At 36.1% G+C, this 17,405-nt stretch overlaps 1 protein-coding gene across 2 annotated transcripts; it reads right to left on the reverse strand.

The window, feature by feature from the left end:
• Window positions 1-702: 702 nt before the first annotated feature.
• Window positions 703-14,934, reverse strand: LOC105139934 (topless-related protein 1). 2 transcript variants are annotated; one of them, XM_011046576.1, is made up of 27 exons: window positions 14,788-14,934; window positions 14,491-14,632; window positions 14,193-14,372; window positions 13,987-14,100; window positions 13,748-13,906; window positions 13,099-13,276; window positions 12,884-13,010; window positions 12,663-12,772; window positions 12,355-12,526; window positions 12,122-12,231; window positions 11,928-11,997; window positions 11,752-11,825; window positions 11,554-11,649; window positions 11,350-11,445; window positions 11,091-11,218; window positions 10,742-10,976; window positions 10,502-10,663; window positions 10,323-10,418; window positions 9,887-10,033; window positions 3,672-3,782; window positions 3,385-3,564; window positions 3,177-3,305; window positions 2,993-3,088; window positions 2,467-2,655; window positions 2,223-2,389; window positions 1,396-1,669; window positions 703-994 (listed from the first exon to the last, which is right to left on the reverse strand). In XM_011046576.1, exons 2-26 carry the CDS (start codon window positions 14,568-14,570, stop codon window positions 1,459-1,461), a joined length of 3,417 nt encoding a protein of 1,138 aa, XP_011044878.1. In that variant the 5' UTR covers window positions 14,571-14,632; window positions 14,788-14,934; the 3' UTR covers window positions 703-994; window positions 1,396-1,458. The 2 variants fall into 2 exon arrangements, with proteins under 2 accessions (XP_011044878.1, XP_011044877.1); XM_011046575.1 differs by having other exon boundaries at window positions 11,752-11,997.
• Between the last annotated feature and the right edge of the window lie 2,471 nt (window positions 14,935-17,405).

Here is a 17,405-nt window from a genome sequence, read left to right on the forward strand (position 1 = left end):
TCTTTCCCTGATTCAAGTTAAACCATCATCTAAACAGTGGACCAACCAATGTCACTCCTGAATCCATCCCTGGTCCGATACAAAACATGGTCCGAGATGGCCTAGTGAGCTGCCAACATAGACATCACTTCAAAGGCTTCAACATCATGATAGACGAGCATAGCATATCATTGTATGTCGGAAGTCAATTGTGGATAGATACCAATTTGACATTTTTCAATATACACATCATATCCATTTGCGGAGAGATTAAAAATATTGGATATAAACTTACATAAGATAGTGATTGGTTGTTTCATTGACCACAGAAATAAATCTACTCTTAAGGCATTATTTTTTATTTTTTTATTTCATGTCTAGTTGAGTTTGGTCTCTTCGTTGTTTTTACATAGAAGGCGTTGAACACATTTTCTGTAAAGAGGCATTTCAGGTATTACAATAAAACAAGTAGCCGGTTACTGACTTTGCGGTTAATTCTGGTTAAAGGGTTGTTTAATTATTTCTTACAGTATAGGGATTAATTAATTCATTTCAGTAAACTGTAGGTGCTAATTTATAATTAACCAAAAAGAGAAAAAAAGAAGAATGATGTTTTCCAGCATTGAAAAGATTGGCAAATAAAGATTACAAGTTCGATTTGTCCGGTATGATACCTTAAAGCAAAATGACAGATGGTCTAAAATCCTAAGTAGAACAACTGGGTTGGGGAAAAGATTCTCGAACACAAACAAAACGAGGAAATTTCGATGTTTGACGACAAGATCATAAATATTACAGACTTTTCAAGAGTTCAAAGAAATAAAATAAGCACAGAACAAAAAAAAAAATCTTCCTTGAGCAAATTTCTAGTTCGAGGTCAAAAGGCATCACTATTAATACTATTACTAATACTACTGCAGCATTTACCTCACGAAGTATCAGACAGAACATGCCAAATCTACATCTTTTGCAAGTAGTTCCTTGAGCTGGTTACAACATATCATTGAACCTCAAACTGCACAGAATGAAATCAATAACACAAGAATGAAGGAAATCCACGTCAAAACTAGGATAAAACTCTAGGGATCTAGACTGATGCTGTTCATATGAATGACAAATGGATAAACCAATTAATGCACTTCGATACCCACCCGAGCAGGAAAATGTTAGATAACCCCTTAGCCAGGCAGGAAGAGTGTTTGGTAAAGGGAAACTACTGCAAATGCAAATGCAAATCAATCGATAGAAGTCCACAACTAACATCATACAAGATTGTGTTTAGAGTTCAGCTGATCCTGATGCTTCAATGCACCATGTTTTTCAGATTGCCAGAAGTAGAGTCAAGTACTAGGGTTGACCATGGCTTGCTAGTAATTTTTGAAATAAGTACAAAAAGCAGACAGATATTGAACATACCTAACTTAGGAATGGGCCAGCAAGCCAAGCATGTAAAAGAACTTGTGCTCTGGCAATCATAAATCATCTCTGGGCTTGATCAGAACCTGATGGTCCAACTGAAGGAATAGCTGCCACACTGCTTGCTGACCCATTCTCAGCAGGTGGAGGCACACCCCATTTTCCTTCAGATTCAAGTGGCTCAAAGACTTGAACCCCACCATCTGATAATCCCAAAGCAAACTGATTTGGTTCTTGCGGGTGTGCAGCAATCACAAGTGGGTGGACATTTGAGCTGCCGTATATGAAACAATGGGAGTCAAAGTGATGTGGCTATTGCATAAAAAAAGGAGGTAGAGAGTTATACTTTAGTTAGTGAACTGTGAAAACTAGGATGGGCATTCCATCAACAGGAAGGCAGAGTGCAAAGCAAACCAGTAATGGGTTTTGGAATTTCAGATGCAGAAATAAATTTATTACAAATGGAACTGAGATATAGATCCAGAATCCTGTAAATGATTATAAATAAAAGAGAGAATATTTAACATATTTGTATACTCATTCCTGGTTGTATGTATTGCTGTTATCTAGCACAAGAGAATTTATGTTATCTTTCCTGTGTCTATTGGTTACTTAAAATTTACTTTAGTACAGTTAGTTACACATGTTTCCAGGTACACGGATTTGCCCCTGCCATTTGAAAGATGGTTTGACTCTTTAGACCATTAAACTTCTTGGAACAATAAAAACAAGTCATCCTATCATTCTACCAAGACAGTCGTACAGCAAAAAGGTGGATCTAAATTATTTATAAAAACATACACTGATGAATGGAGCAAGATAATTACCTGACATTAGGTGGGGGGTATGATGAAGGATTGATACGACAGCGTAATCTGAGATTTGCAGCACTAAACACACAAACAGTTGCATCTAAGAAGCTGGCATATACCAGCTGACTATCACATGAGAACACAGCATGTGAGATTGGTGCAGAAGATTCACGTGGAAGCCACTACATCAGGACAAAAGAGAACTCAGTACCTGACAACAACATGATAGTTCCACAATAGAGTCAAGAGACAAAGATACCTGCTTTACACATTCTAGCTTTGTGGTTTCATATATGGCAAGCTGAGTCTCATGCACAACCAGGAAGTGTATCTGATCCTGATGAAATTGTACACGGGTGTCCGATTGTGCTGTTGTTGTCCTTCCAGTTGGAACCTGCAAGAATCTTGTTTTCTGCTTTTCCCATCCGTCCGAGTTCCAAACACAAAGCTGAATAAAGAACAATTTAAATGGGAAATGAGTTAATATCTAACCACTTAATATTAGTTCACATTCCGAGGAAGAAAAAAATAAGGCTTGGGGTTCAGGAATAATTTATGTAAATAAGCCTGCCATTTGAGAGAGAGAGAGAGAACTAAGAATTCTTTAGCATGCCACTTGCAACAGTAGTGAAGCAGAATTATGCCAAAGCAAATCAAAATTAATAAATAAATCAGCGTTGATGCAATCCCCCATGCCAAAAAAAAAAACAGAACATCTAACAGGTGAAATCCCGTTAAAAACCTAAAACATCAGGGTACACGACATCTAATCAAAAATTTATTACCTGAGCATCTGCTCCCGATGACACTAGCACGCTCAGCACATGGGAGAAGGCAAGGCCAGTTATTCTTTTAGAGTGGCCTTTCAGCTTGCTCTTGACCTGCACCAATAATTGATAAATATTACATAACAATTGACGCTTCTCTGAGCATTAGCTGTGGGAATAAATGCCTATGACTGCTTCATACCTCATCTACACGGACATTATATATTTGAATTGTGGAATCATCCATGCCAATAGCAATTATGTTGTTATCTTGAGGATGAAAAGCAAGAAATGTTGCTGCAGGAGGTGTTGGCATGAAAGTTGTCATTGTCTGCACTCCACCAAAAGAAAATGAGATTAGTAAAATGAAATTGACATCACAACATCATAACCAACAATCCTTGTATTACCTTAAATGTCATCATATTGAAAAGGGATATCTTTCCTCCAGATGCTGACATAACATAAGAATCATTTTTGGACAAAGCAAAACATGCCACAGCCTCTTCAGGGTTAGTGTCAGTGATGTCGTTGGTCATTAGAATCCCACTTGATGGTTGCCATAATTGAGGTGACACACCAGCAGTTGCCTACAGGATGAAGGACCAATTCCAAGACACGATGGAACTCATTATAGAAATTTTAGTAAAATAAAAGTGCACATGATTGATGAATCCACTATGCATGTGCTTCTTACCTTGCCACTTGCATTACGATCGCTGCGTTGCCATTTCCATAACAAGTGTATTGCATTTGAAGCTAATGCCAAAATGGCATTGCCAGAATTAGTATAAATTAACCTTGATATCTGCAATGACAAAAAAAAGAAGCTAATAATGGCATCCTTGTTGAAAAACAGAATAAATAAAGAAAGAAAAGCTTATGAGTCATGATGGAGTTAACAAGTGAACTTGATAAAGCCTGACATTCCAGTCCAATATTAAAAACCAAGACTCATGCAAGAACCCATACAGAGCCATCATACACTGTCAATACCATTAAGCAGGGCTCGTTTGGAAAAATAATGATAAAATACTCTGTAACTTCCTGATTCAGTAGTTGTTCTCTGTAAGCTGACAGGTATTCAACAGCAAAGTTACCTCTTATGTTAGCACATCCCATCACCATGGACCATATACTGAACATATCAGGAATTTCTTTCCATTAATAATATAATAAAATTTTATGGAAGAGGATAAATTACATGGTTGTTAAACATTCAAAATGCAATTCAAATTAAGCATGACCAATTACTAGCATGAACTAAGCATGACCAATTACTAGCATGAATTAAGCATGACGGGACTAGTTAGCACTCTGAGTTATGGTAATTAAAGTTTACATAAGCATCTTCTAAAAGCCCCAATATGTTGCTTTCCTCTATTAGTATTTCAAAACATTTTAACTCAAATTATTTTGTCATCTTAACTGGACGTAGCATGCGGTCAAACTTCATCTATTTCTGCATTATTTTAAATTATTTCTTGAAATAATTAAGAGTAAAGAATCCTTAGCAGGCTTTTACCCATGGAAACTGCTTAAATTTAAAAGATTAGGAGTAGCAGGTAATCCTGTTGTGGAAATCTCCCTCAAAATCAATTAGGAGAATCTGGTATTAGCTAAAATAGATCTCATAGATTATTCCTTTCTAGTTTAGTGTAGGATCCTATCCTGTCTAGTAAACATTTCCTATTTTGATAGACTGTAGGGTTAACACTCTTCTCCTATATATATTGTATTATACTCTTCAGTTATAATAAGAAAATAGAGAAACTTCTCTCAAACTTCTTCATGGTATCAGAGCCTCTAGGTCCTAGACCCTAAAAACTGTTACTCCAATCCACAGCCAAATACAGCATGGCTGCAGCAGGACAAAGCTCTATCTCTCAAGTAACCTCACAACCAAAAACAGCATCAGCTGGGAGTAATCATGGAGGTACTGAAGGCATATCACATCCTATCACGGGTCACAAATTCAACAGGCATAACTATCTTCAATGGTCATCATCAGTCTTGATGTTTATTTGTGGGAAGGGCAGAGACGACTACCTCACTAGAGAAGTCATCATACCAGAAAAGAATGATCCCAAGTTTCAAACATGGAAAACTGAGAATCACATGGTAATGTCATGGTTAATTAATTCAATGACCAACACAACAGGAGAAAATTTTCTGGTATATGGAACAATAAAGGAGATCTGGGGTGAAGCAATAGAAACCTATTCATGTTCTGAAAAAACATCAAAACTATTTGAGATTTAAGCAGCATTACATGATCTACGCCAAGGAGATCTTTCTGTAACACAATACTTCAACACACTCTGTCAACATTGGCAACACCTAGACATATTTGAAATTCATGCTTGGAAATGCCCTGAAGACACAACCCTATATATAAGAATTTTAGAACTGAATCGAACTTTCAAGTTCCTTCTTGGTCTCAACAAAAATCTAGATGAAGTTAGAGGGAGAATAATGGGGACCAAGCCCTGAAGTCAGGCGTGAAGAAAGCAGAAAGAAAGTAACGATGGGATCTCACAATTCAGCCTTTACATTGGAAGGATCTGCCCTTGCTACTCAAGGATATCCAAACAAAAATCATGACAGTCAACAGAAAAGGGGAAGACCCTGGTGTGATCACTGCGACAAGCCAGGACATGTCAAAGAAACCTGTTGGAAGATTCATGGCAAACCTGCTGATTGGAAGTTATCAAGGTTAACAAATGACAGACGGACATGCCAACAATGTTACCTCAGATGACAACCGGAACAAGAACACCAACCTTCTACCTGAAATAAGTCCCTTCACCAAGGAAAAGCTTGATATATTACAGAAACTGTTCAATTAGAGTTCATTATCTCAATCAAGTACGCCAGCCTCAGGATCTGAATTGTTAGGTCAGAAAGGTAAATTTTCAAAAGCCCTTACTGTTAGTAAGAGACGCTAAAGTCTATGTATCAGACTCCGGAGCATCAGACCATATGACAAGAGATGCAACCCTTACTAATGAATACAGTCAGTGCAATAAGAATTCTACAGTCCATATAGCTAATGGATCTTCATCCCAAGTGAAAGGAATAGGCGCAAGCAGAATTTCAAGAGAGACAATCCTAAATTCCATTCATCATGTTCCTAAACTGGACTGCAACCTGATCTCAACTGGTAAATTGACTCGTGATCTAAATTGTGTTGCTAAATTCTTTCCTAACTTGCGTATAATTCAGGATATGGATACAGGAAAGAAGATTGGCAGTGCTAAGATGTGTTCAGGGCTCTATTTCCTCAATGGATTCACTCCTCAAAAAGGACAAATTCAAAATGGAATCCTTGCACCTCATAAGGGTTGGTCCGTTTTAAATGTCCATGTCAATAAGGATAGTGATGTTATGGCACTATCGTCTTGGTTGTCCAAACTTCATGTACCTGGAGAAATTAGTTCTTTCTTTATTTACCAATAAAAATTCAGAGTCTTTCAAATGTGAAGCATGTCAACTTTCCAAGCAAATTCGTAGTAGCCATCCCAATATCTCATATAAATCATCACATCCTTTTGCATAATCCATAGTGATGTATGAGGTCCGTCACCAGTAAAAAATATAACTAGAACTTGTTGGTTTGTATTCTTTGTTGATGACCACACCAGATTGACATGGCTATTCCTCATGAAAGAAAAATCTAAAGTGAGCCAAATCTTTCAAAACTTCCACTCCATGATATAAACACAATTCCACACTAAGATCCAGATCTTAAAAACTGATAATGCCAAAGAACATTTCAATTTTGAACTCGATACTTTTTGTCTAAATCAAGGCATTCTCCACATCAGCCTTGTGTTGACACTCCACAACAAAATGGAGTGGCGGAAAGGAAAAATAGACGCCTATTGGAAGTTGTTAGATCCCTCATGTTCACCATTCGTGTTCCCAAACAATTCTGGGGAGAGCCTGTACTCATAGCCACTTACCTCATCAACAGAATGCCTTCTAGAGTTCTAAAATTCAAAACTCCTAATCAAGTCCTCCTACAAGCATTCCCACACACCAAAATACTCTCTTCATTAGATCCTAAAGTGTTCAGCTGCTCAATCCTTGTTCATATCCACCCTCACCATCGCAGCAAATTAGATCCTAAATCCATAAATGTATCTTTCTAGGATACTCTCCACATCAAAAAAGGTACAAATGTTATTCTCCCATCAACAGAAAGTTTGGTACCTCAATAGATGTCACATTCTTTGAACATCAAGCCTACTACCCCAAGTCTGTTATTCAGCGGGTGAACATGCAAGAATATCAGAATTAGGGTATAAATCCGGATATACCTCACACAGGAGATACCCCATAGAGTAATGCTCCTCTCCAGAGTCATTCTCCAATAACTATAGTCCAAGGTCCACCGGTTCCGGTTCCAAATCAGCCCATTCAACCAATCCCAGTTAAATCACTTACACCAAAACAAATTGCAAATCCTGAGCCTAAACTTCTTACCTATACCAGAAGGAAAAAACCCAAGAAGGAGATAGAGCATGCAATACCTCTTACATCAGACCAAGATTCAGAACCAAGTCCAAATTCTTCTCAAATACACTCAGGTATGGAAATTTCAGATTGTGAGAATCTTGCTTCCTTCACTGATGACTCAGACATTCCAATTGCAATAAGGAAAGGTGTTAGATCATGCACAAATCACCCCATCAACAAATTCATTTCATATGAAGGGATGTCACCATCTTACCATGCATTTGTTTCTGCCCTTCACAATGTACAGGTTCCTAAGTCTATTGAAGAAGCTCTCGAAGACTCAGGATGGAGAAGGGGCAGTCAGAGAAGAAATCAATGCATTGAACAAGAATAACACTTGGGAAATGTCTGAACTACACTTAGGAAATGTCTGGACTACACTTAGGAAATGTCTGGACTTCCACTTGGCTAGAAACAGTTGGGTGCAAATGGATATTTACCATCAAACACAAGGCTGATGGGAGTATTGAAAGATTAAAGGCCCATTTGGTAGCAAAAGGATTTACTCAATCTTATAGGATAGATTACCAGGAGCAATTTGCTCCAGTGGCCAAAGTCAACACCTTCAGAATTCTCCCATCTCTGGCGGCTAATCAAGATTGCCCATTACATCAACTAGACACTAAAAATGCATTTCTTAATGGAGATTTCAAAGAAGAAGTTTACATGGAGATACCTCCAGGACTAGAAACATCCTCCAACTACAAAAAAGTGTGTAGACTGAAGAAATCACTATATGGACTCTAAGCAATCACCACGGGCATAGTTTGACAGATTCACAAAGACAATGGTCCAGAATGGGTACTCTCAGTGCCAAGCAGACCACACCTTGTTTATCAAATCTTCTTCAGAAAATAAAAAGGCAGTAATAATTGTATATGTTGATGATATCATCCTAACTGATTACTATGGAGAAGAACTAGTGAAATTGAAGAAACTCTTAACCAAGGAATTTGAGATCAAAGACCTTGGGTACCTCAGATACTTTCTTGGCATGGAAGTGGCACGATCAAGGAAAGGTATATATGTTTCTCAAATAAAATATGTCCTAGACCTACTAAAAGAAACAGGAATGCTTGGTTGTAAACCTGTAGAAACACCAATGGATTCAACCAAGAAGATAGGAGTAGGACAGGACAGGACAGGACACCAGTTGACAAGGAAAGATATCAAAGATTGGTAGGACAACTCATCTACCTCTGACACACCAGACTAGACATTGGCTTCTCTGTCAATGTCGTAAGCCAATTCATGAACAATCCAACAGAAGAGCATATGGATGCAGTTAATAGAATTTTGAGATACCTAAAAATGACCCCTGGAAGAGGTCTGCTATACAAGAAAAGTGAAAACAGAAATGTTGAAATATACTCGAATGCAGATTAGGCAGGAGACATTTTAGATAGAAGATCAACCTCTGGGTATTGTTCCTATTTTTGGGGAAATTTAGTGACTTGGAAAAGCAAGAAACAACAGGTTGTATCTAGAAGTAGTGCAGAATCTGAGTTTAGAGCTCTAGTACTTGGCATCTGTGAAGGAATATGGATACAAAGATTACTCAAGGAACTTGGAGTGAAACTATTAAACCCCATCAAGATATTCTGTGATAATCAAGCTGCCATAAGAATAGCTAAAAACCCAGTGCATCATGACAAGAAAAGGCACGTTGAAATAGACAGACATTTCATCTCAGAAAAGATTGAAAAGAAAATTGCCCAGCTGATCTGCACTCCTACCAAAGCTCAAACTGCAGAAATACTTACCAAAGCACTTCCCAAAACTAATTTTGAAGATTTGAGTCACAAATTGGGCATGTATAACAACATATACAACCCAACTTGAGGGGGAGTGTGGAAATCTCCCTCAAAATCAGTTACAAGAATCTGGAATTAGCTAAACCAGATCTCATAGATCATTTCTTTCTAGTTTAGTGTAGGATCCTTTCCTGTCTAGTAAATATTTCCTATTTTGATAGACTGTAGGGTTAGCACTCTTCTCCTATATATATTGTATTATACTCTTCAGTTATAATAAGAAAATAGACAACTTCTTCAAAATTCTTCACCTGTAAAGCTAAACTTTCAAAAAGTAAGGAATCAAACCGAAGTTGATTAACAAGATCAGAGCATGAAAAGGAATGTGTTCCAAATCAGATCACAAGCCTCTGAAGCTTCAATAATCTGAAGCTTTACTAAAATGACCAACTTTTGGCATGAATTAAATCATGAAGCTTTTAGAACACATGTAACATCAGTATATGGTCCCGAGGAAACAGTACAGCCTAGTTAGGCAGAAATGCAATGATATTAAGCAAGCAAGGCCAAAAAGATATTTGACCCAGGAAAGTATTTCAGAGAAGAAAAGGGATGCCCTCTGAGAAAATTTCATTACCTTGGTTGCTCTCAAGTTTTCAGGAAGCCTCAAGGACCGGCATTGAGATGGTTCGTTGATTTCAGTGAGCTTCCATATCTTTGATTTATCATTCAATTCTTCAGCTATTCTAGGTTTCACATCTCCCAAATTCCGGGCATCTCCATTCTACAAAGTAATTTTGCTTGTGACTAAAATTTACAACAGATTATTTCAGTACTATCATGGAAAACTATGATCACTCAAAGAAAACTTCATGGAAAACCAAGATCATAAAAAAAAAAAAAATCTTGGATAACTAAGATCATGCCCCTACTCTGTAGTCCAGTTCTCTCAACAAACAACAGAAACAATGTGACAATAATATAAGTTGTGTGATCAGAGAGTAATTGATATGCAAGTTACTTGTGTATAAAATTCAGATGCTACTCTAAAAGAACAAGAAAGTCCAACAAACCATTCCAGCAACCGCAACCACAGAGGCACCCCTGTCTGCAAGTCCACTGCTAGTTGCAGCTGCTGCTGCTGCAGCTGAGATTAGATTAACAGTAGGCTGCACAAGAAAGCCACTATAAGATTAGACTTAATTGCAGACAGGGCGATGTCACATTCACAACTAATCATCGATAAAGCTACCTTTGCAACAGATTCAGATGCTCGAGAGGCATCATAAGAAAGATTTTCAAATGAACGCAGCAACCTGATGCCATCTGAATTTGCCAATATTTTAATCCCATTATCATTGGCAGAAACAGCCAACAGGGTGCCCTCCTTGTTGAAGCGGATACGTGGGCTCGCCTATGAATCATTAGAACTGAAATAAGCAATTATACTCAAAACAATCTCTTATAGTTTACTGGTACATAACGAACTCACTGGGAGGCCTCCATCAGCATCAATTGTAGTCAAAAGTTGAACACTGTCCATATCCCAGAACTTGATGGAAAAATCATCACCAGCAGCCAAAAAACGATTCTTTGTCGTATCAAATTGCACAACACCCAAAGAATGTTTTCTAAATCCAAGATAGTTTCTCTTCACAGCACCTTCACTTTCATTCCATTCAACAATGTGGGATTCCCCATCTTTACTTGTACCACAAGAAAAAAGCCTGTAGTTTCCACCAAAAACCCAAAGGCAGCAAGTGAGTAGATCATTATTAACCCAGTCATGCACAGATACCAAGAAAAAGGAGATCATTGAGTAATGAGTCAATTATGTTGACCTTGTACCATCAGCACTGTAAGCCATGGTTGTGCACCATCGACCAGGAGCCTCATAATCAACCCGAGATCCTAGATTGTCATATAACCATGCTTTTATCTTTCCATCCAGTGCTGTTGAAAAGATAAACTGAGCACAGAAGAAAGTCCAGCAACATGGTAGACCAGAGATGATGAGTTTAGTGGAAGGAGAAAAGGAACATTAAGCACTCAAAGTAAGCACCAGGACAGACAACAATGGGCACAAAATGGACATGTCACCTGAATATTTTCCTTATAATGTGGGCAGATGGAATAAACAGGAGCCTCGTGACCTTCAAACGTATATAGTTTTGCACCAGTGGCAGCATCCCACACCTAATATTATTAGGAAAAAGAAAAGGAGCAAGGGGCAGCTTTTCATGTCTGAAGAAACGAGCTTGATGCTTTTCAGTCCAAAAACCAAAAAATAACGCCAAACCCTACCTTGATGGCTTTGTCATCACCACAGGTTATAACACATAGTTGCTTATTCGGAGTGGAGAATGCAAGATCATTTACTCCACCAACATGAGCATCAATCTACAATGCGAACTTTTTAAGTCATTTTATATTAAGTAAAAACAAACACAAAGCAACAAAAGAACACCAAGCTTAATACTAGTGTTAGTTAAGATTATATACCTCTAGGTGCTGCCGTACATCATCATTCCCATGATAAGAATATATTTGTACAATATGCCTTGAGTATGCAACTCCTGTTGTTGACAGAGAAGAGAAATCAATGAAGAGCCTTTTCACCCCCAAAATCTTATGAGTATTTCTAATCCAACCATGAATTGTAATAGATTTTAGCTTACCAAACAAGTTACCATCCGGACTCCAAATTACACGGTTAACAGAGACGCCAGGATCTTTGACTAAAGCTGCCTGAATTTCATCCAAAAAGAAAAGACAGTTCAATTTCAGACATTCCAGTACACCAAGCATCCAGCATACAGCACACATGATAATCAGTGCTGTAGGTATAAAAAAGAGAAAAAGAAAAAAAAACCTGAAGAGGCGTTGAGCATGCATTCAGATCCCACACTTTGAAGTTTCTTAAAACCAGTCGCTCCCTAGAACCAACTTCCCACAGCCCAATTTCCCCCACATTGGTACCAACTGTCACAGCATATTAAAGTAATCAGTGGTCAGACCAGGGTATATTCTACATTAATGCTTAAGGGTACAAATATTCCAAAGCCACAGAACCAACCAAATGAAAGACTGAAAAATCAAGCAGACCTAGCAGAATAGTCTGTTGAACAGGATGGAAATCCATGCTCATAGGAGATGATCCCTGATTCAGAGTCCGTACAACAGCCTTTGGCAAGTCATCCGGTGCATTAAAAGTCTGACCATGACCATGACCATGCCCTGGAAATGGCATTGGCAATACATTAACGGGCAAATTTACCTGCATTGATGATAACAATCAACAAAACAGTTTGGAAGGGAATAACATAAACATAATAAGAGGAGTGCAAAGGTTACTGGCTAGATATATATTTACAAAAAGAGTACACCAGAATGACAAAAAAAAAAAACAGTACCTCATCAGAAATCCCCATTGGCCTTGTTCTTTTAGCAACATGGTCAGGATCTCCTGAAGGATAGTCTACTGAAGGGTTAGATGGAGGAGTCCGTGGATGCTTCAGAGCAGCTATACAAGGCAACAAAATGCATATATTATTAAAAAGGGAAACACGCATGCTCACATATACACTATGATGGTTAGCAGAAGCATCAATAGCAAATAAAAGGAATGAACTACCTGGGATAGACGGAGCACCAAGACCAATGGCTCCTCCTCCAGAAACTGCTGGATGAGTTACTGTGGGAGGATTGGACATCCAACCTGCAAGAGGTGCTGGGACTTGTGCTGGTGTAGGTTGAAACGGCTGAATATAAAAGTTCAACCACATAATGGTAAGCATGTATCAGTAGAAGAAAAGGTATGAAATAGAACCAAACAAGCTAATGACCTACCCCGTGAGCACCCAGAGGAGGAAACCCTCCAGCTTTTGGTAAGGATCCAAGCAGTGGATTGTTTGCAGGTGATGGAGCCCGAGCACCATTTGGTTGTCCACATGAATGATCGAAAAAAAGAGTCTTTATATCAGGGTTTGACCTTGGGGCTTTACAAAGTTGATGCTGCCAATTCAAGCTGTAATTTACATAGCAAACGAAGTTCTCTGATTGCAACCATGCCAGAGTGTATGCATGTCATACATGCCAACTAAAGCCATATATTTCAACAAAGTAAAGAAAAGATAAAGTAGTAATATAAAAGAAAATTCTAGAAAGATATAGACTGATTAGATCAAATCCTGCTCCAAGACTTTCAAGCCTGCAGTCCAGACACAGACACGCAAAATGATGGAAGTTTCACTGCAATTCTCTCAAATGATTGAACAACTCAAATTCAGATTACATGATAGGAGTTCATCGTTTAATGCTGGACATGCAAACAACCATCTTTCTAAATTCCATGGAAGGCAAGTGTTCAACACAACATTTGATAAACAAACTATCATTTAAGAAGAGTTTTCCAGGAAACAACACCTGCCAAGTTACACATTATTTCAAGGCAAAACAAAGGCAATTGAAATGATACATGTATCAATAGATGAATTACCTTTGGTTAATGAGAGTTCGTAACCTTGAATTCTTGAGGTTAGGAAACTGCAATTTGTCACGAAACAAAGGGTTTGCTTCAATAAGCTTCTTCAGCTCAACCAACATGATTGCCCTTGCCGACTTGGTGTCTCCATATTTGGAAAGTTGCTCATTCTCCCTATTTACAACAAAGCAAATCTGAATATACCTCCTACCTACTTAACATTAAAGAATTTGACTGCTTCAACACATATCTACCTAAAATTCTCCAATGTCAGTAGTTGAGTGATTTCCTTGAAAAGCTCCTCGTTAAATGTTGAAAATACTTTCAAATCCTTCACCAATATTTCAACAGCCTTGGACCGATCATGCCTATAAAAATTCCATAACATTCTCAGACCATCTCATAATCTTATAATAATAATAATAATAATAAGAGTTATAAAAAAAAATTACAAGCTTACTTATCCAATGCTTCAAGATACTTTTGCTTCCGTATCTCGAAAAATATTTTCATAGAATATCGATTGTCGTCTACTTTAGTGAAACCAGAGAGGTATTTCTCCACCTCATCCCAATTGCCATTATGCACCTCATCCTCAAAATACTTCATGTTAAAGAAAAATCCAGATTCCTGCTCAAGCCTATTTTTATTTATTTATTTTCACATCACATTACACCAAAAAATAACCAATAGTCAGTCATCACTAAAAATATTAGAGATAGTTGCAAAAGTAAAAATAAAAAACTTAAAATTCTTACTTATGAACAGTCTCTTTGAACTTCTCCTCATCCAGGAACTGCAAGATCAGGAAAACGAGCTCTCGACTGAGAGAAGACATATTAAACGCCCCGTTTTGTATACAAAATGCAGAAATACCACAACCTGTAGCCCTAGATCTGCCTGCAACCACAATGTTTTCAAAGAAAAATGAAAAAAAAACCCTAAAACCAGGACAAAATTAGGGATTTGATTTCAAATCACAAGAGAAATCCGCTTTACTTTTTGCAGGAATAAAAAAAAAAGGAGAGAGAGTGAGATATTTCCGAGAAACTCACCTCCTATAGAAAGCAGTGGCGAGATCAGACCCTCTCTCACACACACACACGCTTTGTCTATCTGGAAACGAAGCAGAGTTTTTTTATCTTTTTTCTCTCTCTAGACTTTCTCTCTCCGCCAAGTTTTTTATAGTCCATAAATAATTTTTTGTCTATATAAGCATTAAATTTTGCAGAAATGGCGACTTTAAAAAGGAAGGAGGAGACAGATAACCAGGATGATAAGTACACTGGCTTATAATGTAGTGCCTATCACGATCGACAGGTTACTGAGATCTGATAGTGTTCTTATGCATAAGTACAGGAATTTGAGGTGCCCACTTAGCCGGCTACATTTTGTCGAGTTTCTCGGCGCGGAATCTCTAGCTGACAACTGTCGTGCTTAAAGAAAGAAGAGATGTTCTTCTGCACCAAAGCAGATGGTAATTTCGTGTTTTATTTTTGTCGGCATGAGATGAGTGATTATTGTCTTTAGTAAAAACAAAATTAATACAGTTATGGGCTAATTTATATTTATAGTCATAGTTTTTTTTAGACCAGCCCGGTTTAAAATTTAGATTTTAAATTTTTATCTAATTATCAAACTGTTCGAGTTTATTTAAAAAAAATAAAAAAATATTATTTTAATAAAAAAAATTAATGAATTATAACTAAATTTTTAACTGGATTTTATTAAATTAACCTACCCAATTAACTAGGTTTTTTTTTGTTAATCAAATCAAGTTTTAAAACTATTTTTATAACTGAGGATTGATTTATATTTATAGTGTTCGGATCTATTGGAAATATGAGTAGCTGTAATTGTTAGGAAATAGCGTGTCAATGATCTCATTTGATTGCGTCATAATTTTAGATTTCTTTCTTCTATTTTTAAAATCTGACTTAGATATCATGTTCCTCCGGAAAATTTCTATTGCATTTACTAAAAAAAAGGTATGTATTGTTTTTTATATGTATCTTTTATGATATTTGTGTGTTTTTTCAAGTCAATAATTTATTTATTAAGCGATTTATTTGGTTTTATTAAAAAATATTTAATTTATTTAAAATATTATTTAATTTAAATTATATATTTAATCAATGATGATCTAAATACAAATGATTTTATTAACTACACGGCAAAGTAGTAGATTGCGAAGCAGTTCAATAATTTTAATCTCACAACACAACAAAATACATAGCAACATAATACAGCAAGCATATCACAGCATAAAACATTAATATTTTTTACACATTAATATATTTTTGGAAGCTATTATGTAATTTGTTTTACACGTTAGTATATAAATATATTGTTGAAGACTCACTGATAAACAAGCCTTGAAAAGTAATATGCTTTTAACTCATATGTGCACTGTTAACTTGGGCATGGGCATAAGGTCTCGGGATTAGATTTGTTTTTTTTTTTTAATAACCTATATTAAAATTGGATTTGTATTTATTATAGAATAATCATTTGGTATGTAAAGAATTATTTCTTATTCTCGGATTTTGTATATACCCGTCTTGTGAATAAAAAATATAAATAGTTAGGTTTCTTTATATTTTTAAATAGTTTTTCAAATAAAAACATTTGATTATAAAGCTAAAATATGTCAAAATCTTCTTCATTTCTGTGATGGGTAATTAAGATAAAACAAAGAGAATTAATTATAATAACTACACAATTAATTCTTCATCAATTTTGGTATAAAAAACAAGTAAAACAAGGGCTAGAGATATTTACAATATTGACTTAAATATATCAATATTTGATTAGCTTGATCTTGCATGGTATGAGATAGTTAATTTATTTAATCTTTGAAGTTGCTTTGTTTCTTATTTACTTATTTTTAAAGAGCTAAATTTCTACTTATAAATCTTTTGTTATTTTTTTATAGAAATAAAAATATTTTTATCTTAAAAAGTGGTTGTTCAAACCAATGTTGCTTTAGTATGAAGATTTTCATCATCACCTTCTATGACGCAAATAAGAAATTATAAGAACTTTAAAGAATTGAATTTCAAGAAGTGATAACAAAAGATATTCTTTTACCTAACCATCTTGAACTTGAAAAGGTTATTAATTAAAGAAGCATCATTGATGTCAAATAAGGAATCTAATTTTATAATTTTGGTTGAAGTAGATATTGGTGTGGATGCATAAGTCATAGTAATTTCATATATAAAGACTGTATCTTAAATGGATTAAACAACACACTTTATGATGTATACATTCCAACCAAAAATACAAAAGCATTGTAAGAAGCTTTGAGCAAAACATATACAGGCTTGAAGATGTTAGTATAAGAAAGTTCATATTTGATAAACTTTAGATTTAAGATGGTCAATTTAAAAATTGTTACGAGCGAGTTTAAGATTTTTAACTCATCTTACATGGCATTCATGTTAAAGGAATATCTCTAAATGAGTCATTCTAAATGGTTGTAATTGTAGAAAAATCATCACCACCTTAAAAAGATTCAATAATGATCTCAAGTAAAAATATAAGGAAATAGGAGTTGAAGACCTCATTTTACGGTTTATGATAGAAAAGAATAACAAATTATCTAAAAAAACTAACTGTTAGAATGAGGTAGTAAATAAATGAATTGAATCTATTACGAATAATCATACAT

The sequence above is a fragment of the Populus euphratica genome, unplaced genomic scaffold, assembly GCF_000495115.2.
Source record: "Populus euphratica unplaced genomic scaffold, PopEup_1.0 scaffold203.1, whole genome shotgun sequence".
Lineage (NCBI taxonomy): Eukaryota > Viridiplantae > Streptophyta > Magnoliopsida > Malpighiales > Salicaceae > Populus > Populus euphratica.

Bases quoted from the DNA above. Each gene is read 5' to 3' on its own strand.
- LOC105139934 (XM_011046575.1), bottom strand. From the start codon at position 14,570: ATGTCTTCTCTCAGTCGAGAGCTCGTTTTCCTGATCTTGCAGTTCCTG. The intron at 11,650-11,751 runs GTATATAATCTT...TTCGCATTGTAG, and splicing joins ATGTACGGCAGCACCTAGAG to ATTGATGCTCATGTTGGTGG. The intron at 1,670-2,222 runs GTAATTATCTTG...CATATACGGCAG, and splicing joins TACCCCCCACCTAATGTCAG to CTCAAATGTCCACCCACTTG.